The sequence below is a fragment of the Odocoileus virginianus genome, chromosome 11 (assembly GCF_023699985.2).
Source record: "Odocoileus virginianus isolate 20LAN1187 ecotype Illinois chromosome 11, Ovbor_1.2, whole genome shotgun sequence".
In the NCBI taxonomy this organism is placed as follows: domain Eukaryota; kingdom Metazoa; phylum Chordata; class Mammalia; order Artiodactyla; family Cervidae; genus Odocoileus; species Odocoileus virginianus.
Window position 1 is genome coordinate 27,680,651 of NC_069684.1, and position 22,616 is coordinate 27,703,266.

General features: G+C 60.2%; 3 protein-coding genes across 7 annotated transcripts in view; all 3 read left to right on the plus strand.

Annotated features, from left to right (window-relative positions):
- PLEKHM2 (pleckstrin homology and RUN domain containing M2) overlaps nt 1-11,751 on the plus strand; it is a 39,869-nt gene extending 28,118 nt beyond the window's left edge. For 3 of the 4 annotated variants that reach the window (XM_020873673.2, XM_020873669.2, XM_020873672.2), the window contains 14 exons: nt 546-605; nt 3,612-3,840; nt 4,942-5,781; nt 6,033-6,102; nt 6,248-6,338; nt 6,702-6,766; nt 7,088-7,176; nt 7,791-7,923; nt 8,157-8,347; nt 8,663-8,728; nt 9,274-9,433; nt 9,754-9,933; nt 10,022-10,138; nt 10,798-11,751. In XM_020873673.2, coding sequence (XP_020729332.2) covers nt 546-605; nt 3,612-3,840; nt 4,942-5,781; nt 6,033-6,102; nt 6,248-6,338; nt 6,702-6,766; nt 7,088-7,176; nt 7,791-7,923; nt 8,157-8,347; nt 8,663-8,728; nt 9,274-9,433; nt 9,754-9,933; nt 10,022-10,138; nt 10,798-10,932 — 2,426 coding nt within the window. In that variant the 3' untranslated portion in view covers nt 10,933-11,751. The remainder of the gene's footprint in view (nt 1-545; nt 606-3,611; nt 3,841-4,941; nt 5,782-6,032; nt 6,103-6,247; nt 6,339-6,701; nt 6,767-7,087; nt 7,177-7,790; nt 7,924-8,156; nt 8,348-8,662; nt 8,729-9,273; nt 9,434-9,753; nt 9,934-10,021; nt 10,139-10,797) is intronic. The other variant, XM_020873671.2, reaches the window with a different exon arrangement.
- A 97-nt stretch (nt 11,752-11,848) lies between these two features.
- SLC25A34 (solute carrier family 25 member 34) lies at nt 11,849-17,706 on the plus strand. The gene is made up of 5 exons (XM_020873742.2): nt 11,849-13,958; nt 14,558-14,623; nt 14,742-14,894; nt 15,301-15,435; nt 16,069-17,706. Exons 1-5 carry the CDS (start codon nt 13,581-13,583, stop codon nt 16,249-16,251), a joined length of 915 nt encoding a protein of 304 aa, XP_020729401.1. The 5' UTR covers nt 11,849-13,580; the 3' UTR covers nt 16,252-17,706.
- A 328-nt stretch (nt 17,707-18,034) lies between these two features.
- On the plus strand, nt 18,035-22,356 carry TMEM82 (transmembrane protein 82). Of its 2 annotated transcripts, XM_020873760.2 has the most exons (6): nt 18,373-18,531; nt 18,682-18,754; nt 18,961-19,135; nt 19,897-20,314; nt 21,479-21,666; nt 21,938-22,356. In XM_020873760.2, the coding sequence occupies exons 1-6, from the start codon at nt 18,444-18,446 to the stop codon at nt 22,010-22,012; spliced, it is 1,017 nt and encodes a 338-aa protein (XP_020729419.1). In that variant the 5' UTR covers nt 18,373-18,443; the 3' UTR covers nt 22,013-22,356. The 2 variants fall into 2 exon arrangements, with proteins under 2 accessions (XP_070330186.1, XP_020729419.1); XM_070474085.1 differs by lacking the exon at nt 18,682-18,754 and having other exon boundaries at nt 18,035-18,531.
- Nucleotides 22,357-22,616: the final 260 nt, after the last annotated feature.

Consider the following 22,616-nt stretch of genomic DNA (forward strand, 5'->3'; position numbering starts at 1 on the left):
CTTTCATCAACATTGAGACCTTGACCTTCTTTGTTTCTGCCTGTGGTGTGATCCTCTCCCAGGGAGGGCAGTTACTTTCAGTCTGGTGTTAGCTAGATTTGTATTGCTCTCATAGGAGCAGGAGATAGCAGCTCAGTCTCCTTGGGGTGGGCTCAGAAAAGTCGGCCGGACAGGCCTCAAGGGAGCAGACAGACTGCCCAGTGACGGAGGTGTCCCTTGAACCCACCTCATTTTAGCTGCTGGGTTTGGCAGGAAGGAGAGCAAGGGGTAGGAAAGGAGGTTAGGTGCAGGGGAGCCGTGTTCCGGTCTTAGAATGGATTGCCCGCAGGTCTTCCTAGGGGTCAGAGGTTACTGGCCCAGTGCCCGAACTGAGAAGCAGCTGGGATCCTTGTAAGTTCCCCTGAGGTGGTCAGAGAAAATATGGAAAGTTGAATTTTTCCTCTCTTGTGTTCTCCCTATGTCTCCCACCCTGTTGCCCCCCACCCTCCCTGTCCTGCCAAACTACCTGTGTTTCTAATCTTCAGTTTTGTCCCTCGTTTTTGTAGATTATGATTTTGGAGATGTGTTTCCAGCAGTGCCGTCTGTACCCAGCACAGACTGGGAAGGTGGGACAGAGTCTGCTGTTACCCTGTTTTCCTGTTTTGCAACCTTTCCATACCGAGCTTGCTGCATGATTCAGAATCAGCTTGTTATTTATGATAATGTCAATGATCGTAATAAAGCCAAGTCTGGTGTTCTGACAGATGGAATTCTGCAGTAGAACTTGACCTTGAGGCCTAGGCCAACCCCTTCTCCCAGTGCAAGATTCTTCCCTGTATGCCGTGGCCTTGAGTCGCTGAGTGTGTTTTGGGGACGCACGGATCACCTGTCCCGATTCCAATGCCAGTCATGCACCAGACGTGTAGAGGGGACTGCCAGCTGTGGGCCCCAGTGGGGAGACTGTTCAGGAAAACACTACCTTTGAACATGGGGGTTGCAAGCTCCTTTAGGTCAGACACAGTTCTGTGTTATAGACATTAGGAGGCAGTGCAGATGGCTTGATCCACTTCTTAATGGCTTCCTCGTGGGTGTTTTTGGAGGAGATTGAGGTCTGAATGAGGGAAATTGCCCTAGCACGGCTGAAACATCCTCTTTGAAATTTTAAGGTCAACTAATGTGAAATCTGTCAGGCACTTCCCTGTTGGCCCACTGGTTGAGACTTTGAACTGCCAATGCAGGGGGTGTGGGCTTGATCCCTGGTCAGGGAACTAAGATCCCAAATTTCATGCAGCGTGGCCATAAAGATTTAAAAAAAAAAAAAAAAGAAAAGAAATCTGTTCACCCTTCCACCCTGTCCACTAGGTGGCAGCAATACTTAGGCCTTTTTCTACTGGTGACGCCACTCCTGGGCTTGAGAACAGCCCTGAAGCTATTCTTGGGATTCCCGTGACTACTCCAAGCAGAGGACGCGTTTCTGAGAAGGTTAATCCTTCCTCCTTTAAGCTGAGGCCAAAACCAGAGCCCCTCTTAATAAACAGCCCTGCCCTGAGGGCCACTTCTGCCCGGGGTGGGTGCGGGGTCAGCCTCTGGAGGAGGTGGTGCCGGCTGGTCACCCTGAGCCGAGGGACAGCAGTTCTGCTCAGAGCTGGCCCCTGCGTTGTTACAGCCGTCATCTGAGTCACAGATGACGGAGGCTCTTTTCCCAAGTAATGTGAATGTGCAGTAGCTTTGGTTTGAGGGAAATAAGATATAAATGTATGTCATCTGGCCAAGAGAGTAGCATTGAGGAGTCCCCCATTTTAAGTTGAGATTAGCTTGAAATCCAGAATTCCATCATAACGTCATTTGTCCTTTCTGCCTCTCTTCTTGCAGCTCCCATGCTGGGCACTGGTCCCCGCCCCCCAGGTCTAACAACTAACCCCCCTGACCCAGCTACTCTCCTGTTGCAGTCACTTGGCAAGCAGGGCCTGACCCTCCTCTGCAGCCCTCCAGAGCCCCTTGCGGCCTGAGAACTAACACCCCAGTCGCACTGCTTGCTCAGGCTGGGCTGGGCTCCGGGGTGGGGTGAGGTTGTCCCTGTAGTGACCACCTGCTTTCCTGGTTCCTGGAGCGCTGACGATGCCCTGAGCTGGTTTGGCAGCTCCCCTGAAGCGGCTCTGTCTTCTCACACCTGGAGAAGAGCAGGATTTGGAGGCAGCTCCAGGCCCTGGGGTGGGGACTGGGGAGACCTTTCCAAGAGCCCTGGCTTATGTACAGAACTGGTGGGTATCCCAGCCTGGACCCCACCATGCCCAATGATCTGCTTGCTCCCCTCCTGGGACCCCTTCCCTGGGCGGCTGCACCTCTCGGGGTCGAACAGGAACACATGGACTTAGCAAGAGCCTCCTCTCAGACTGAAGGGCAGGCTTTTCTGCATCTGAGAAACAAGCTCTGGGGGTCCCTGGAGATTTGAAGAAAGGCTCCTATTTCACCCGTGTTTCTCTAGCAGAGCTGGCAGCTGCTCTTTACCCCCTCCTGCAGCCTTATATTAAAAGACAGTGTACTTTTGATGCCATGCTGCGTCAGCAGACAGCTGCCCCGTGGCTTCCCAGATCCACGAAGCAGGTTGGGCCCTTCCAGATGAGGCTGAGGGTCGGAAGCCTGTGCACCATGTCTCCTCTGGCAGATAAGGGCCAGCAAGATGTGCGCAGGCTGGCAAATGGGGCATAAACATCCTGTGTCCTTTGCCATCAACCATCACCGTCACCCAAGCTATCCTGCCAGCCTGGGCGGCTTTCCATCTGCCACTGGATAAACACCCCTTATGCCTCCATGCTAACACTCCTTCCTCTCAGTGTCCCATTCCAGGGACCTGGGATGGACAGTTGGGGGTGGGAGGACTGTTAAACCAGCTCCTCTCCAGAGGGCCTGTCTCCCTGGGGGAGAGTGCCCAGGGCGGGCCCAGTAGGCAGGCTGAGGTTTGAATGAAATGAAGTTCTCAGCACCTGCCTCTCAGGGGAGAAGGGCCCACGAGGCATCTCTGCGAGGGCAGCGACTCTGCACACCTTTCTCCCCCCTCTGCCCTCTTCACTGTGCTCTAGGTCCTTCTTCCTGCCCTTCCCCCTGCTCCTCACCCTTGGACTCCCTGTCCTGGCCTCTCAGCGTCTGCAGCCCTCATTTTCTCTGATCCTGGTTCTCTTCTCTCCTCCTTTGTCCCTCTGTATCTGCCACCGTGGGGGCCCCTTCAGAGGACTTTGGATATCTCAGTCCTGTCAAGGGTGTGTTGCGCTAATGGAGGCACATGTTAGCCTGCAAGATGTGTGGCCCATCTTCTGAGCCATCAAGGTCACCACCCCCACAGGGCTTAAACCTGGAGCCTGCTTAACCTTGAGGCTCTTGATTCAAACTCATCCAAATTGTTGAGAGCTCTGGGGGACCCAGAGGGGGTGATGATGGCGTTCTTCCAAGTTGCTCTTGAAGCACAAATCCCAGGTCCTGCTGGCGGGAGGCTTCCACTCCTAAAACAGGGCCACCCCAGTCAGAATGCCCTGGGAAGAACTCGCCTGCCTCCCTCCCTAGATAAGGCATGCTTTGGGGGCCTGGGGTCCCCACCTGGTGTCTGAAGGGCCATCTCATGTTTCCTGTTCTCCCAGACGGAGACCTCACAGACACTGTCAGCGGCCCCCGCTCCACCACCTCAGACCCAACCAGCAGCAAGGCTTCCACCAAGAGTCCCACCCAGCGCCACAACCCCTTCAATGAGGACCAGGCCGAGACTGTATCCTCCTCCGACACCACCCCTGTGCACACAAGCTCTCAGGAGAAGGGGGAGTGCCACACCCCGGACCTACCGGACACATGCACAGAGCTCGAGGTCATCAGGTCAGCGGGGAGGGGGCCCGAGAAGCTGGGTGAATGTCCTGTGTCCCTGCTGTCCACTCCTAGCATCACTGTTTAGTCCACACAGACTAGGACCCACCCCCTTTCACCCCGAGGATATTTAGCCCTCTTTCTGGAGACCAGGTACCCCTCCCCTGTTCAGTAGTTCTCTGATCAAGAGGAAAAAGAGGGCCCGAGGCTAGAAGATGGGTGGCAAAGGCAACAGCACGGATGGCTTCTCGGGCCAGGCCCAGGCTGCCAGGGGCATTTGTCCGGTCCATCCAGAAAGTACCTTCAGCCTGGACTTCTTTCCAAGGGAGTTCTTGGACATTAATGCACAAGTTCTGAGATCTGTACCAATTCTAGTTGAGCATGGCTCACTGAAAGAAGAGCATCTCCATCACATTGACGGGGACATAGAAGGAAGGAGGAGGCGGATGACAAGGTTGGAAACTCTTGGCCAAGAGCCTCCTCGGCTCCCAGACCTCCTCTGGCTCCTGCTCTTGAGTCTCTCCACCTGAATAAGGGGCTTCCCGGCCCAAGGCGGGGGGAGTTCCTCCCCAGTGACTGGAGCCAGGAGTCCCACTCCCAAAGGCTGGTTCAAATCCAGAGCAGCTAGAGAGGTTCAGACCTAGAGTTGCTTAGCCAGGTCCACTCCAGCCAACTCGGAACCACGGAGCCAGGAATTTGAACTCAAAAGATTTTGAGTCTTTTGAATTATCCATTACAATACCTAATGGAAAGTGAAGTCAGCTCAGGGTCCACTGCCCGCCTCCTGCGGGGAGGCTGAGTAGAGGGGTCACTGGTCTGACTAGCCGTGGCCCGTTTCCATTCCTGAGAGCACAGCTAGCCCAGTGCGCCACCAGCAAGAACTCACAGGACCCGCTCAGGGGTTCCCCTGTGCCTTCCTCGTGCTGGCCCTGCCTCTGCCTCTGAGCCGCTGTCGGCCTCTGGCCCAGGGTCCATGCCTAGTGCTGCCTGGGACTCCTGAAGCTCTGACTCCCTGAGCTCCTTGCCCAGGCTCACCTGCTGTGACCCAGCCCACCTTGCTGCCCTCAGGACCGGTTGCTCAGCTTTAAACCTCTCCCAATCACTACCATCCAGGGTCACCAAGAAGAAGAAAACAGGCAAGAAGAAGAAGCCCAGATCAGATGAGGAAGCCAGTCCACTCCACCCGGCCTCCACCCAGCACACGTGTGCCCGACAGGGCAATGGCAACACCGTGGGCAGTAGCCCAGGCCCTGGGCAGGGCTCCCCAGACACCACCCTGGCCTCCCTGCCGCAGGAGGGAGAGGGGCCTGGCAGCACAGTGGAGGGCGGCGGGCGCTCAGAGCCCGGCCAGGTGGGCCTGCTTATCCCCGAGATGAAGGACACCTCCATGGAGCGCGTGGGGCAGCCCCTAAGTAAGGTCATCGACCAGCTCAACGGGCAGCTGGACCCTGCCACCTGGCGCCCCCACGTCGAACCCCCGGACCAGTCCTTTCGGACCGGCTCTCCCGGGGATGCCCCGGAGAGGCCGCCATTTTGCGACTTTAGTGAGGGGCTTCCAGCCCCAATGGACTTCTACCGCTTTACCATCGAGAGTCCAAGTACTGTTACATCAGGTGGCGGCCACCATGACCCTGCAGGGCCTGGCCAACCGCTGCATGTTCCTGGTAGCCCTGCGGCTGCTGACCAAGAAGAGGCGGGGGGAGGAGGAGGACCAGGACAGACACCTCGGCCCTTAGAGGACACCCCGGGGGAGGCGCAGAAGCCAGAGGCCCAGGAACTGGACACCCAGCTGCCCCAGGTCGGTGAGGGGCTGGAGCCAGAGCCTGGGACCCAGGAGGCTCTTTGCAGACTCAAGGGAGACCAGCCCAGCCCCTGTCTGAGCAGCGCCGAGGACTCCGGGGTGGAGGAGGGCCAGGGGAGCCCTTCAGAGATGACCCACTCGGCAGAGTTCAGGTGAGCCAGTCTGTCTGTGCCACACGTGTGAGCCACGCCTCTCCTCGATCAGGGCACGCTGGGCGTCTGCCCTCCACATAGGCCGAGCACAGCTCCTGGAAGACCTAGCCTGGGCTGGGTGGTAGGAAGGGATGTGGCCCTCTGGTGTCGCCTCACCTGCGTGCGCACATCGTCTCCGTGCGCCTGTGTGGCCTCTCCCTGGCCCTGCTCTCGCTGACCCCTCGTCCTCCCCACACTTGTCCCCCTCACAGAGTAGACAACAATCACCTGCTCCTGCTGATGATCCATGTGTTTCGAGAAAATGAAGAGCAGCTCTTCAGAGTAAGTCCCGGGATCCCAAGAATGAGCAAGAGCCACACAGGGAGGGCACGGCTGAACGGGCCCCACGCCTGCTCAGAAAGGGGCACGGGCTGCCTGGGGCGGGGTGTGGGCCTCAGGGTCTGACATCTCTGCTCCGGCCCCTCAGATGATCCGGATGAGCACCGGGCACATGGAGGGCAACCTGCAGCTGCTGTACGTGCTGCTCACAGACTGCTATGTCTACCTGCTCCGGAAAGGTGCCTGCCGCCCCGGCCTGGGCCAGGGCAGAGGAAGATGAGACTGACTGCTTCCTCGTTCCCTGCAGCCTCCACCCCCCACCAAAACCCCCTCGCCTCCCACCCCTCCACCCCCCGCCCCACGGCCCCGAGTGTCTCTCGGCTGCACGTGGTGATGAACACGCACAGCTGGGAAGGGGCTGCCAGTATCCCAAGACGGGAGCCTGGGGGCCCCTCCAGGAGTACCCCATGTCATTCTCCTACTCCAGCATTTCAGATCTCAGGGCGAGGACAGGTCCTCACTGAGAAAAGGTCTTAGGAAATGGGGCGGGGGAGGGCAGAGGGGCCCCCAGGGGTAACAAGCATTGGGGTCATCTCTCTCAGGGGCCACAGAGAAGCCATACTTGGTGGAAGAGGCTGTTTCTTACAATGAGCTCGACTACGTGTCGGTGAGTTCGGGCTCCGCGGCTGGTGTGTGCTGTCTCTAGGGCTCCGTGGGCCACCCACCCTCAGAGCTGCAGAGCAAGGCCAACCCCTGGCCTCAGTCCCGGGGTGGATGCCAGCCCCCATCTATCCCCGCGATACCGGGGATAAGAACCAAGCCCAAGGGTCCCTCTTCCTCCTCTGTACGGCCGACCATCCCTTCCCACTTCATGGTGACCCCAGTCTGTGTTTCTTCCCTCCCCAGCCCGCCCTCTATCTGGCCATGGCTGCCCCTTTGGCAGCCGCGGCCAAGCTCCGTGTGCATGTGAGGGTGTGGTTTCCGGCAGGTGGGCCTCGACCAGCAGACGGTGAAGCTGGTGTGCACCAACCGCAGGAAGCAGTTTCTTCTGGACGCGGCGGACGTGGCCCTGGCCGAGTGAGTGACACGCCCCTTCCGCCGGCTGGAGACAGCGTGCGCGCTACTGGCCTGGCCACACCCCTGGGGGTGGAGGGTGGGACGTGGGCTACGAAGAAGTAGAAAGCAGAGACGAGTTCCGTTTGGAGCCTGCGGTCCGGGCAGAGAAGCAGGGGGGTGACAGACACCCTGACCGACTGGTGACCTCAAACCCTCAGTGGCCCCCAGAGAGGAAAAGAGGGCTGGCAGAATCACCCCCACAGGAGAGAAAGCACAGCCCCTGCTTCAGGGTCATGGGGCCACTCGTGCCCCACGTGCTTCCGTGCGAAAACTGTCTTTCCCGAGGTCGGGTCTTCATCCGAGTCCTGCTGCGTCACCTCGTCCGGGCTTCCCTTGTGGTCAAGACCCAAGGCCCCTTGGCCGTCGTGAAGGGTTAGGTTTTCCAGGCCGCCGTTTGATGACCATGGACTGCTGCCACCTTATTGCCCCACCCGCCGCCTTAGCTCTGGTTCCAGGCGGGTGCCTCCCCTCAAACCCTGTGACCCCTTCAGGTCAGACGTTCTCAGGACTAAGCCCAGTCCCTGTGAGGGGTGGGGGCCCCAGGCCTCTGACAGCAGACCCCATTCCCTGCACAGGTTCTTTTTGGCTTCTTTGAAGTCAGCCATGATCAAGGGCTGTCGGGAACCCCCCTACCCCAGCATCCTGACTGATGCCACCATGGAGAAGCTGGCTCTGGCCAAATTTGTGGCCCAGGAATCTAAGTGTGAGGTAAGAACCTGGGGAGGAGAGGCTGTTGTCCCCGAGATACAAGCCCTGGTGTTAGGGTCACGAGGTGCAGACAGTGGTCTTTCCTGTTTCTCCATCATCTGCCTGCAGCAGGCTCTCCCCTCCTCCCCAGCCTAGCCACTTACCCAGTTGGGGTGTGTCCTCGCCCTGACACAGGCCATTCTTGCTTCTGACCCCGACCTCACCACTCCGTCCCCTGCCCCCTCCCTCCCCAGGCGACCGCTGTTACTGTGCGTTTCTATGGGCTTGTGCACTGGGAGGACCCCCAGGACGAGTTCCTGGGCCCCACCCCCTGCCACTGCTCACCCCCCGAGGGCACCATCACCAAAGAAGGCATGCTCCATTACAAGGCGGGCACCTCCTACCTGGGCAAGGAGCACTGGAAGACCTGCTTCGTGGTGCTCAGGTGAGAGCTCTGGCCTGGAGGTTGGGGTGGGGGACAGCACCCTCCTTTCCACAGGGATCTTAGAACTTCTCTGTGGTGTCAGTCAGGTAGGGCCCAAGGAAGCCCAGGACATCTCAGGTGCAGACTAGGGCTGTCCCCAAGTCTGGGGGTACATGTTCCCTGCGGCACCTCTGTAGTTCTTCCACTCTCCCAGCTGCCCCGGCCTCCTTGACCTCTGGGTTTCAAGCCCCAGCTTGCAAGGATCCCCAGGATGTAGGCTCTGCAGGCCCCCAGATCCCAGCCCAGACTCACCCCTGCCCCATTGTGCCCCTGCAGCAACGGGATCCTCTACCAGTATCCTGACCGCACCGATGTGACGCCCCTGCTCTCGGTGAACATGGGGTGAGTGTCCTGGGCAGTGGGGTTGCTGGGCAGGTATTGGGGCCTGTGTTGCTGCTGAAGGTCAAGGTCTAGCTAGGCTTGGGGCTTGGCTCAGCCCCACCCCCACTCAGTACCCTGGGGTCTGCTGAGCTCTGGGGGAACCTTGGGGAAGCAAAAGGAGCTCCCCGCCTGGAAAGGATCCAGTCTGATGGGGAGGCAGTCCTTTCCCCGGGAAGCGCCTGACCTTAGGGGGAGATGAACACACATACACCTGGAGGGAGCATCAGGCCCATGAGGGTGTGCTGATTCTGAGAGGGTGGGGCTGAGAGCTGATTCTCCACCCCTCACCTGGCCCTGTTCAGTATGCAGAAGGACTTTGGTAATCCTGGAGATTAAAGGTGTTACACAGGAAAGAGGTGGGGGCGGGGCTGCCCAGCTGTGGGGTCTGGACCACCCTCTGGTGTCCTCTGGGGCAGCCCCAGGTCTGCAGGCCTCGACCAGCCCCAGGAGCTCCCCTGTGCCACCCCTGCCTCCTCGACCCGTCTCACCCTCCTCCTCTGGCCCAGGGGGGAGCAGTGCGGTGGCTGTCGGAGATCCAACACCACGGATCGGCCCCACGCCTTCCAGGTCATCCTTGCCGACCGGCCCTGCCTGGAGTTGAGCGCCGACAGCGAGGCTGAGATGGCCGACTGGATGCAGCACCTGTGCCAGGCCGTGTCCAAGGGGGTGAGCGCCTTCTCCCCTCCCCCTACCCCGGGCCCCCAGGGGCCCTTCCCTAAACCCAGACACATCATAGAGCAGCCTCCGAGGACCAAGACAGGACCTCCAAGGACCAGCCCAAGAGTCCACCCTGGAGCTTAGGGCCACCCGTGGCCTGACACTCCCACCATCACGAGGCCAGCCCCTGTACTCCTGAGGTGGGCAGAGTCTGCTTGACCTCTGGAGGACTGGGCAGAGGGGCTGGCTGGCCCCTGAAGCAGGGTGTCCTGGTGCAAACCAGCCCTGGAGAGCTCCAGCTTGCCCCTCCCTTCCCCCATGCTCCCCAGGTCATCCCCCAGGGGGTAGCTCCCAGCCCCTGCATCCCTTGCTGCCTGGTAATCACCGATGACCGCCTCTTCACGTGCCATGAGGATTGCCAGACCAGCTTTTTCCGCTCCCTGGGTACTGCCAAGCTGGCTGACATCAGTGCTGTGTCCACTGAACCGGGCAAGGAGTACTGCCTCTTGGTGAGCTGGGTGAGGGGGGCAGGTGATGGAGGCAGGCCCTGCCACAGGAGTGCTGGGTCTGCTCACCTGGGGCCCCTGCTCTGCCCAGGAGTTTTCCCAGGACAGCGCACAGCCCTTCCCACCCTGGGTCATCTACCTGAGCTGCACACCTGAACTGGACCGATTCTTGTCTGCACTGAACTCGGGGTGGAAAGCCATCTACCAGGTACCCAGCTGCCAGAGCCGTGCGGAAGGGAGCCCTTCCCTGGGGAAAGGAGCCCTGCACGGCACAGACCAAGGCAGGAGGCAGGTGCCCAGGGAAGCACTGAACTAGGAGCTCCAGGACAGATGTCTGTAGGACCAAAGGGACAGGATGCTAACTCCCTGGGAATCTGAGGCTAAAGCTGAGCATCGAGCCCAGGAAATGCCATTCTTGATCTCAGTCCCCATCAAAAAGCAGGAATTAGCAAAAAAAAAAAAAGCAGGAAGTAAGTGCTTATGGTGGGGCTAGAGCTCTGTTCAGATGGTGGGGGCATAGAGCCAGGCTGAGGGGGGCCTCATCGAACTCCTGGACAGATCCTGGTATGAGCACATGCTATACTGCTCCTCAGAAGCTTTGGACCCACCTTGGGCAGAACGCACTTCCACAGGGAGACTCCCAGGCACAGAGCCTGCCTCCTGGTGCCACCCCCAGCCCCCACCCCCAAGAGCTGGTGCACCCCTGGAAGGAGGAAGCTCAGGGAGCATCACCTGGTGGGCTGGAGCCCTCCTTTCTCAGCAGCGTGGACCTAGTTCCAGGGCAAGGTTACACCTGGTGCAGAGGGACCCCTGGGCTCCCTGAGCGCTCTTGGCTCAGCCCTCAGATTCCTGCCACGCCCCACACAGGTGGACCTCCCGCACAGGGCCATCCAGGAAGCCTCCAGGAAGAAGTTTGAGGATGCCCTGAGCCTCATCCACAGCTCCTGGCAGCGGAGCGACAGCCTGTGCCGGGGCAGAGCCTCCCGGGACCCCTGGTGCTGAGGCTGAGCCGGCTGGTGTCTCGGGCAGGGCAGGAGGGGGGCACGTGGGCGGCACACAGTCATCGCTGTGTCACCGAGCTACTCGGGGCTAGGCCCCCACCCGTGTTCCTGGGCAGCCGAACCACCAAGTGGGGCTTGAGACCCGGTCTCCCTCCCAGGAACCCAGAGTGGGTGCACCACACCCTGGCTTCCTGCCTGGCAGGGGGCGCCTGGGAAGTGCTGGGGCAGAGGGTCCGAGCCCTATGGGCTCTGCAGACGCACGGCCTCCTCCCAGGGGTCGCTGCCTCAGTCCATGAGGGGGAGTGGAAGGACTGGGAGGGCAGGAGCCCCTTCCTCCCCTGGGTCAGGGGCCCGGGCAGAGGCTTAGGCCGCCCTGGGGGCTCTGAGTGCCCGGCCATCCCTGTTCATGTCTGAACATTGACCCGGCTGGGAGGGGAGCTGGAACACCGAGGTCTAGAGCATGTCTTCTCCTCACTAACTCCATTCCCAAGCACACTCCTGCCTGCCTTCCACACTCCAGGGGTGATGGGGGTGCGGGGGCCAGGCTGGCCCTCCTGGTTTCCAGGAGGCTCTGCGTGTCCACGGCCCCCTCCCTGACTCCTTCCAACCTGGGTGCCTGTGGGATCCAGGAATCAGGTTGTGTCCTTCTGCCGAGAGCACGGTGGGGTGGGGAGGAGGGCTCGGAGAGGAGCAAAGCCCGCCAGCCTGTGATGGCTGCTTGGCTGGAGCCAGGTCCTTCCCAAGAGGGGCCCTCTGGGGGAGAGGGTCAGGTGGCCTGGGTTTTGTTTTTTAAAATAAAATAGACATGTTATATTGCCAAGACTTGTCGCTGGCCCTTTTTGACCAGGGTGGAGGTGAGGGATTTCCGACTCCTCTCAGGCCCCTCGGCCTTCACTCCTCATTGATTCCACAAATGCTTTTCCTTGAGATGCTCTGGGCCCTCCCTGGCAACCACATCACTCTGTGAGGAGGAGTTCAGGCCCTGGGAGCTTCTGGGCCTGACCTTTGCCCTCCCTCCTGTTTCCTGCAGTGGCTGGGTGGGTGGGGCAACCACCAGCTCCAGTCCCAGGACTTGTCTGCACTCCCAGGACAGGGCACTCTTCCCCTCCTCTCTGGCTGTGGGACCTGAGCACCCACCACTCGGGATAAACCCAGGAGAATCCAAGCTGTCCCCAAGACCTCTTGTTGGCTGCTACCCTGGGGCTGGCCAGAGGATGCCCAGCCTGCGCAGTCTGGGAGGAGCTCCTCAGCCCTTAAGTCCCTCAGCACTGTGGCCTCCAGGGCTTCAGGAGGAAAAGGGTGGACCGGTGGAAGAGGCAGGTGTGGAGGCCATGGAGGTGGCGTTCTGGGCAGGGTGGCCCTGCCTCTGGTTTTGATTGGAACTTGGTGATGCAGGGTGGCCCCAGCAGGAGAGGGGTCCCCTGGAGCAGAGGTTGAGATGGACAAGGTGGTGCTGGCTCCCAGCTCTGCAGCCTGGCACCTGACCGTAGTGCCCAGGGATGGGAGGTTCCGTCTCACCAGACACAATGTGCCATTTCCATGCCTGGGCCTCTGCTCCAAGAACCACAGCCCAGGAGCGGCTCCACCAGGAAGACAAGCAGAACTCGGAGGGCAAGTCCTTACCAAGCAAGCAACCAAAGCCACAAAGTCACTCGGTGAGACACAGTGGCTCTTATTTTTCCATCTCCTACCCACCCAGGGCGATTGGGTGAAGTACTGTGCTAGGTGTTCTTTCAGTTCAGTTCAGTCGCTCAGTCGTGTCTGACTGCGACCCGATGAACCGCAGCACGCCAGGCCTCCCTGTCCATCACCAACTCCCGGAGTCCACCCAAACCCATGTCTTATCGAGTCAGTGATGCCGTCCAACCATCTCATCCTCTGTCGTCCCCTTCTCCTGTAAAGGTGTTCTTTATACATCTACAATTCTTCAAGGAACTTCTGCAGTGGGTGTCCATATCCCCACCTTAAAAATGGAGAGACTGAAGCTCAAAGGAAGTACTTGCTTGGCTCACATGTAACAGTGGAGCCCTCTGCTGTCACTTGGCAGTGGGACCACAGGGCACAGGAGCCAGACCAGAAGGCCAGGTCAAGGCTGGGAAAGGGTGCATCACTCAGTGGCAGGGCTGGGAGGAGCAGTTGCTGAGATGTGGGGAGAAGGTCCCAAGCAGCTGCCTCTTGCCCAGGGCCCCGAGCTATGGCACGGGCCAAGCCAGAAGCAGGCACCAGCCCTTTGCCCCAGGGCCAAAGAGAAGGCTGGAGGGCCAGAGGAGCAGGAAGAGGCTTCTTGGTTGATCAGCACTCTCTGCTCGCCCCCAGTCTCCCTTGGGGCCCAGGTGACCTTTCCCCCAGATCCCAGGGTCCAGGCCCTCCCCTGCAGGGAGGTGTGGGGGATGGAGGCAGCTGGGATTGGTTTGGAGCTGGCAGGGGCGTGTCCTGGGCTCCAAGGAAGGAGCAGAGCAGGTGGACTCCCGAGATAGACCAGGAGCTGCCTGGCAGCCTGCGGCCTCTCTGACCCAGACCTCTGCCCTCCAAGACATGGCCCCAGGCTCCCTCGATCCCCAGCCCTGTGGCCTTGCGGGGGTGAAAACAGCCTAAGCACTGCCACTCCAGGGCCCGTGCCCACCCCCGCTGGCCCCTGGCCCTGAGGCCATGGAGACAGTGCCCCCAGCTGTGGACCTGGTGCTGGGTGCTTCAGCCTGTTGCCTGGCCTGTGTCTTCACCAACCCCCTGGAGGTAGTGAAGACACGGCTGCAGCTTCAGGGGGAGCTGCAGGCACGGGGCACCTACCCTCGGCTCTACCGGGGCTTTGTGGCCTCCGTCGTCGCGGTGGTCCGTGCAGATGGGCTGTGCGGGCTGCAGAAGGGGCTGGCTGCCGGCCTCCTCTACCAGGGCCTCATGAACGGCGTCCGCTTCTACTGCTACAGCCTGGCGTGCCAGGCCGGCCTCAGCCAGCAGCCAGGAGGCACCGTGGTCGCAGGCGCTGTGGCAGGGGCGTTGGGAGCCTTTGTGGGGAGCCCTGCTTACCTGGTGAGTGCCTTGTCTCCATCCGCCCCCTACCCTGTGACCCAGCTCCATGGGGGCGGCAGCCTCCTGGGCTGGCCTCTAAGGAGCAGGTAGGGTGGGGCAGGCTGGGTGGGGCAGCTCCCCAGAACATCCCCACCCAGGCTGCCTGGAATCTGCCCCTTGGTCCAGGGCACCAGGGCTTGGCCCTGATCCTCACTCCCCTGAGGGCCCCACCCCACCAGTCCTGAGCCAGGGTATGGGGTGGAGGGTGGCAGGAGGTCCTTTATCTTCCTGTGCAAGTAAGAATAAGCCTCCCTCTAGTGAGGGCCCCCTGTCTGAGCCTGGATGTGTCATTGCTCTTGGTTCTCAAAACAGCTTTCTAAGGCTGAGCAGAAAGGTCGCGAGAAGGTGAAGTAGCTTGTCCCAGGTCACACCCTGATGCAGATGCAGGCTGACTGCAGAGCCTCACCCTCAACCCTATTCCACACATCGGGAAGCGGCAGGTGCGGGCTCAGGGAGGTCTGGGTATCAGGGCCCAGCAAGGCGTGCCCTCAACACACACAGCTCCTCCAGGCTCTCCCAAGTTTCCACCCCCAGGCCCTGTGGCACCTCTGCCCTCACAGGTCAAAACGCAGCTGCAGGCCCAGACAGTGGCCGCGATGGCCGTGGGGCACCAACACCATCACCAGGTAGGGACCGCCTCTCCTCAGAGCTTCCCGAGCTGGGTGGGCTGGGTGGGCTGGGTGGGCTGGACGGGCTCCTGGACAGGCAGGGGCTGCCCAGTGACCCCATGCCCTCTCCCCACAGAGCCTCCTGGGTGCCTTGGAGACCATCTGGCGGCAGCAGGGCCTGGCAGGGCTGTGGCGGGGCGTGGGGGGTGCCGTGCCCCGGGTCATGGTCGGCTCGGCCGCTCAGCTGGCCACCTTTGCCTCTGCCAAGGCCTGGGTGCAGGAGCGACAGGTGAGGATCTGGGGGCACCTCTGCCCGCCTCCACACACAGGAGTAGGAGGGCCTCCTGCCTTCTTTCTTCCTGTCTGTCCAGGTCTGCATCATACCGCACGTCTCCACCTGGGCCCTACCCAGGGAAGCCGAGGGCATGGTGACAGACGGGGCACCTTAATAAAGCTGAGTGCCCCAGCTCTGCCCTCAGGCCATGACCCTGGCTTTGGGGTCCAGCAAGACTGGGGAGCCGGCAGTGAACCCTGAAGCTCAGGGGGGATGGGGTGGGGAGGGGAGTGGCGGGAGGAGCCTCCTCTGCTCCACATTCCCCAGGTCTTCCAGCCCCCAGGTGCTGAGAGGGTGGGGTGACACCACGTGGGTGGGTGGAAGGCAGCTACGGGGGTCAGCAACCTGTATGTTCCCACAGTGGCTCCCGGAGGACAGCTGGCTGGTGGCCCTGGCCGGGGGCATGATCAGCAGCATAGCTGTGGTCGCTGTCATGACCCCCTTTGATGTGGTCAGCACGCGGCTGTATAATCAGCCAGTGGACGGAGCAGGCAGGGTAAGCAGAGGACAGAATGGGGGAGGGTGGGTGCTGGCGAGCCCCCCCCAACACACACACCCACACACACACCCAGGGCCAGGGACACACAGACGTGACCTACACGCACACACATTAATTCGGCTTGTTTGCTGAACACCCATGTCCCAAGCATGTACTCAGCTTTTTCACGTCCGCATTTTAATTCTCTCCTCACAACCACCTTCATTTTCCTGATGAGACTGGGGCTCAGAGAGATCAAGTGACTGGCCCGAGGTCACACAGCTGCTAAGTGGAGGAACCTGAACTGGAATCCAGGCCTGACCCCACAGCCTCACTGACACACACGAGTCATCATATACACCGGTACAGAATGTGCCCAACACAAAGGTGCCCTCCACAAGCTGCATTAGGGATGAAGTCCACCTGCATGCCACTAGCCACGCAGAGCGCCTGTCCTGGGGCGGGGGCTGCCTGGAGGAAGCGGCTCCTTCTGAACTTTCACAGCCCAAAGGGACACCCTCATGTGATTCGCTGAGCTTGGGGGCAGTGCCTTTTCTGATGTACCACAAAGGCCTCACACAGACACACGCCATTGTGCCAGCCAGGGCCCCACAATGCCTGCAGTGATGTCCACCCTGTGTCTGTCCCCAGGGCAAGCTGTATGGCGGCCTCGCCGACTGCCTGGTGAAGATCTGGCGGCAGGAGGGCCCCCTGGCGCTCTACAAGGGTCTGGGCCCCGTCTACCTGCGCCTGGGCCCCCACACCATCCTAAGCATGCTCTTCTGGGATGAACTCCGGAAATGGGCCTGGCGGGGCCAGCACCAGGGCAGCTAGGCGGTGTCCTTCACTCCGACACGGCCGGCCACTTGGCAGGACGCGATGGCCCGCTGCAGCTGGGAATGGCTGTTCCAGAGCCAGCCCAGGCCCAGGCCCTGCCCCAGGTCCGGGGAGAGTGTGGTCAGACAGCTGTGGTCAGCCCAGCCCCTGGGCCCACCTAGGGCCAGCTGGAATCACCACCCACTCCGTTCTCCAGAGAGTGTTCATCCTTCTCTGTCCCAGGTTACCTTATCCCAGAGACTTACCCATCACAATAACCACTCCAAGATGTGAACAGTGCTGTGAGCTGGGTCACATACAATATCAACTTGCTTACACAGTAGGAGGTAGTAAAATTCTGTCACTGATCAGGAAGTGGAGGCTCAGAAAGGTGAAGTGCTCTGACCAAAGCCACGTAGCTTTGAAGGGTCAGAGCTGGAACTGGAACTCACCTCTGCCCACCCCTGACCTGTGCCCTTGGTGAGAGCCAGGACCATGGGGGCCGGAGTGCCCTAAGGGATCACTGCACACATGGGGAGGCCCTGAGGAGCACCGTGAGGCCATGGGGTCATTGTCTGTGCTAGTCTGCCAAGGCCACCATCACAGGGTTCCTCAGACTAGGCCGCTTAAACCACAGAATGTTCTTTTCTCACAGTTCTGGAAGCTACATGTCCAGGAGTCGGCAGGGTTGGTTTCCTCTGAGGCCTCCCTTCTTGGCATGTAGACACCTGTCTTCTCCCAAGGTCCCCATAAGTAAGGTCTTCCCTCTTTGTGTCTGGGTCCTAATCCCCTACTAAAGTGAAAGTAAAGTCGCTCAGTTGTATCCAACTCTTTGCGACCCTGTGGACCCTAGCCCACCAGGCTCCTCCGTCCATGGGATTCTCCAGGCAAGAATACTGGAGCGGGAATACCACTTGTATTGGATTAGGCCTCACACTAATGACCTCATGTTAACTTAATTACTTTCTTAAAGACCCCATCTCCAAATACCGTCACCTTCTGAGGTTAGAACTTCCCTATATGAATCTGGGGTGTGGGAGGGGACACAACACACCCCCTCAAAACTAAGGGCTTTTACTGAGGGTCTCCTGGACGCCCAGCACTGTGGGCGTTTGCACAGATTCTCATGACAATTCTGAAAGGTAGCTCTTGACGTGCCCATTATTCAGATGAGCAGACTGAGGTCCCAGGAAAGGAGGCGAATTCCCCAAGGTAGTGAAGCTGAGTATCCTCATCCCAGACCCTGTCCTTTGTCCAAGCTGCGGCCACACTCCCCCCGTGGGCGTGTCCCTAAGGCACTGACCTCTGTGCTACAGAAGTAGGAGCTAAGTGCCTGAAGTGGCAGGACTGGCTGAGGTCAAGTGGCCTGAACTGCCTTCCCGGCCACACCCAATGGCTGCAAAGAGCTGCTCTCCAGGCACATACCTACTGCACACTCCAAACCAATAAAGTTTTCTATTTTATCTACGTCAATGACTTTGCACTGCTGGCAGTCTCAGTCTCTGGACTCCCGAACCCAACCCGTGGCTGGCTCTTCTGTCTGGGAAAGGAGGACCCAAAAGAACTGGGGCAGCCCCTCCCCTCAGGCCAAGCGAGGCCTGCCGCCTAGTGGGCGCGAGGAGAATCGTCAGGGCGGGCGGCCCTGCGGTGCAGTGGGCGAGGGCCTGGAGCTGGATCCTGCCCCTGCCCCAGCCTACCCCCACCCCCAACGCCCCCAGCCCTCCCACCCCCGGCAGTGGGAGGAGAGACCCCTTCCAGGCCTCGGGCTGAGAAAGCGAAGCCTCAGGCTGTGGGGGGGTGGAAGCCCCCTTCCAGACCTTGGGCCGAGGGGGGAACCCCACACTTCAGGCCGAGAGGGAGAACACATAACGGAGGCTGAGGAAGGACAGATGAGGCCTGGGGCTTCAGGAAGGCGCTGTGGGGCAAGGCCCAGAGGAGGGTGAGAAAAGTGGGCGCCAGACTCGAGCAGGACTGAGACCAGCCCACCCAGAGATGCCCTCCACCCCATGCTGCCCACATGGCAAGCGCCTGGGCAGCGGTCTTAACTCAGAACCCGGAAAGTTTAAAGCCCTGGCTCTCATCCCTTCCCCTCCCCTGGGCTTTTGACCCCTCCCAGCTCCTCCCCTCGCCTCCACCTTTGCCCGGTGGCTGTGACGTTGCGGTCTCTCCGGAGCAGACCTGGCCGGAGGCTGGGCTGGATCCCCGCGGCCATGTTCTCCCTACTGTCCCCCACCTCCTGGCTCCCCAGCCTCCCCTCCCTCGACTGGGGCTCCGGCCTCCTCGAGGCCCTCCTGCAAGGTGAGCGCCTCCCCCTTGCCCCTCAACCCCGCCCCCTGCCGGACACCTGCTCAGTGCCGGCGAGCCCACCCACGTGGAGTATCCCGCCGCCTTGCCTGCCGGCTCCTCTAACCCCATCACGCCGCCCGCCCTCCCTACTGCCCCCGCCAGGCCTCGTCGGGGCCTGCGCAGTCTCCATCCTGAACAACCTCCTGAAGGTCTATTTCTTCGTGGGCTGTGCCAAGTGAGTGCCCACCTCCCCGGCCTACTCCCTGCGCCCTGAAACCCGCACTGAGAAGAGGCCTCTGAGAGGGGGGCCGGGAGGAAGAGACCACCCCTCCCTCACCCCGGGGAGCGGCTGGGAGCCCCGGGACCCCCTCCAGGGACCAGGCTGGTGGTTCGGCACCCTCTGTCTGTCTCCTCTGCCCGCGCCCCTGTCTGTCTCCACAGCCACCCGGAGCTTCGTCTTGAGAAGCAGAGGCTGCAGGCCCGGTGGGCGTCACTGGAGGCCGTGCACCTCGCAGGGCTGGCCCTGATTCTGACCGTTGTGGGGGTCCGGGTGGCTGCCCTCGTAGTGCTCGAGTTCTCCCTCCGGGCTGTCTCCATGCTGCTTTCCCTGGACAAGGTGAGACCACAGGGAGGTGGTGGGTGAGGATGGCCTGGCCCTGGGCCCTAGTTTTCACCCCGGAATAAAAAAAAATGGGAAAAACTGTGGTTGCCAAAGCCCAGTCTCCACTCAGAGTGGACACAGCCCCAGGCCAAGAAGATAACACAGCAGCTCGGGGCTGTCTGGAGCTTCCCACCAGCCAGGCACCGTGCTAGATGCTTTGGGCACATCATCTCATCCTTGTAATCACAGCAGGTAAAAGTTTACTGGGATCCCAGTTTCACAAGTGGGAAACTAAGGCTCAGAGAGGCAGAGTGGCTTATCCATGGTCAACCACCAGCAAGAAGTAGAGTCAGGCTTTGAACCCAGTTCTTCAAGGCTCTGAGCCGCCACTCTTCAGCCAGCAGACCAGTCCCAGGTAATAACCATGACTGAAATTAAGCTGAAAGAAATGATACAGTAATGAAACTTCCCTGGCGGTCCAGTGGCTAAGACTGCGTTTCCTATGCAGGGGGTGTGGTGAGTTTGATCCTTGGTCAGGGAACTAAAAATCACACATGCCTGCATGACCTGGCCAAAAAATAAATTTAAAAAGACAAAAGAGACAATCCCAGTAGGCTTGACCTGAAGGCAATATCTCCTCTTTGGGAACAATCCCTGAGGTTCCTTCAGGCTCCAGCCTCCTACAGAATGGAGTATCTGTACCGTGACACCCTCTTGGTGCCCCCAGGGTGACGAGCGGCCTAAGCCCCCATCATTGTGCCCCCTCCCCCATCCAGGGCTCCCAGGGCACCCAGAAGCTGCAGCTGTACCTACTGTGCCAGTACTCGCTGGGCTGCGGGCTGACCTGCGGCCTGAGCTTCCTGCAGGAGGGCGCCCCGCACTGCACACTGAACCTGATGCTGGCCCTGGGGCTGGCAGCGCTGCTTAGCACTGGCGCCCGGCGCCTCCGCCACCACGTCTGCCGGCTCTACGAGCTGCACCGCAGCCAGCGCACCTGTGGGGTCTGCCTGGGCCTGCTGGCAGGCGCACACCACCTCCCCCGGCTGCTGGGCCGCACCCTGGCCGTGACCTTTATAGTGGGCAACCTGGCCGCCGTGGCCCTCATCAACCGAGACTTCCTGACCACCTCGGAGGCCGTGCGCTTCTGGACGCCTCTCACCATCTGCTACACCCTGCTGGTCATCCACATGCAGGGTAAGCGCCACGGGCGGCAGCTGATTCACTGACACTCACACCCCACTGTCTGACCGGGCCCAGTGCAATGCTAGGCCCTGGGGAGGACGACGACACTCAGATCCAGCCCCTGCCATCCCAGAGCACTCAGTCTGGTAGCAACAGCCATGCAGTGGACAGAAGGGTACAGGGTGCAGGGGGAGCCCAGTGAGACAGTTCTCGAATTGGGCCTCAAAGGATAAGCAGGAGCCCCTGGGAGAGATGAGCAGGGAAAGGAGATCATGACAGAGGGAACCATGTACACCAAAGCCCAGAGGTGATTCAAGGCCTGAAAGCAGTTGGTATGTTGTTGTCACCAGGGAGGGGACAAGGCTGGCAGGGTTCACAGGGAGGGCTGTCATCAGCCAGGTGAGGCAGTCTGTTCAGAAGCCGTTGCAGGGTTTTAAGCAGGGGCGAGTGAGCTGTTCAGATCCGGGCCTGAGGAGGAGCCACCTGGCTGCAGGGTAGGGATGGGGCCGAAGAGACAGGACAAGGAAGGGCAGTGAGGCAAACATGGCAGAGATGCAGAGGCCCTGATGTGGGAATGAGCCTAGCACACTTGATGGACCACAGAAAACTGGGATGGCTGGAGGTAGCGAGCCTGAGATGAGGTTGAGAATGGACTCCGGTCAGATGGGGCAGGACCTCCTTGTAAGGGTAAGGAGTCTGGAGTTTATTCCAGGTGCAAGGGGACGTCCTCGGAGGATTATAAGCAGAGGAATGATTCCATCTTGTTAGTGTGTTTAGAAGGCTACTAGCTGCTGAGTACACACTGGGTTGTGGGGTCCAGACTAGAAGCTGGGGGCCCAGTGAGAAAGCTGATTTGAGAGATGAAAGCAGAAAGAGACTGCAGGGCTCACTGATGGATCGGACGTGGGAATGCAGGAAAGAGAGGAGTCAAGACGACTCCAGGGCGAGACCCTGGGTGAGCAGTGAGGCCCGGGAGGAAGAAATGCCTGGTGCCCTGTAGTTGCAGAGCGGAGATGGGGCGGAGAGGAAGGGAAGGGGGCTGCCTGGGGAGGGAAAGGCTCGCACTGAGGAAAGCGGTGGGGGAGCTGGGAGGTCCAGGCCCCATCTCAGCTGGACCTCAGGGTGGGGCCACGGGGATCAGGCAGGCGGCCAGTGACGGGGACCCTGTGTTTGTAGAGGAGCAGCGGCAGCGCCTCGGCCTGAAGAGCCACGTCCAGACCGTGCTGGTGCGCATGTGCGGTCTCTTCGTGCTGCTGCTGACCGTGGGCCGCTGGCTGGACCTCCTGGGCATCCTCGTCTCCCTGCTGGGCGAGCTCTGGTGCCTCGTGGGCATCCGTACCCTGCTTGATCTTTGCCAGATACAGGTGGGCACCCCCACCCTGAAGGTCCCCCAGACACTGAAGCCCTGCTCCAGACAGTCCCGGGAACCTTACCAAGTCAGGTGACCCCTCAGTAGCCCAGGTCACTAGGAATGGGGCAATTGAGGGGCACCCCCACCCCATCCATAGCCCATCCCATTCTGTGCCCCAGAGCTCCAAATGAGAGGAACATCCTGGGAAATTGGAAGCCTGAGTGCCCCCACGGGATGGGGGGATTGAGTGGCACCTCCATCCTTTCCTCCCTGTCTCCCCTCAGGATTTTCCACCCCAGAGGCCTTTGGTGTCAGCTCCAAGCCAGCCCCAGCCCTCAGAGGAGAAAGCCACCTCCTGACTGATCTCGGCAAGGACTTGGAGTCTCTCAGGTCCACTCAGGTTCACCAGGAGGCCTTGACCCCAGAATACTGCCTGGAGGCAGAATGGCAAGGCTGCCCCCCACCTGGAGCACTGGGGATCTGTGGGAGGGGAGGGGAGGATTTGGGACTGGGTCCCTGAGAGGGTGGGAGTACCTGGAGGCCACTGGGTTAACCTTTTTCTTTTCCTCAGGGTGGGGGAACAGATACAGGCCCCCTAGACCTGCCTTCCCAGGGGCATTGAGGGGACTTGTATCCCCATGATGGCTTCCCCCTTTTCCCACTCCCTGCCCTTTCCACAAACAATAAAGGTGACTTTCTCAGATTTTTCTTAGAATCATGAACATGCTGAGAGGTGAAGAGGCTTGTTCAAGGCTACAGAGCTCTTCTGACTGGGGCAGGCTCCTGGGATGTGTGCCTAGCTGGCTCCCTGGGATTCAGGAATTTGATGTGGAGGTGGCTGAAGAGGTGACAGGGATGCAGTGGCATGGATGGGCAGATGGTCTAGGACCCCCTGCCTGTCTTGGGTGGAGGATGCCCAAGACATCCTGGTTGGGCATGTCCCATCCCAGGTTGAGAAACCTG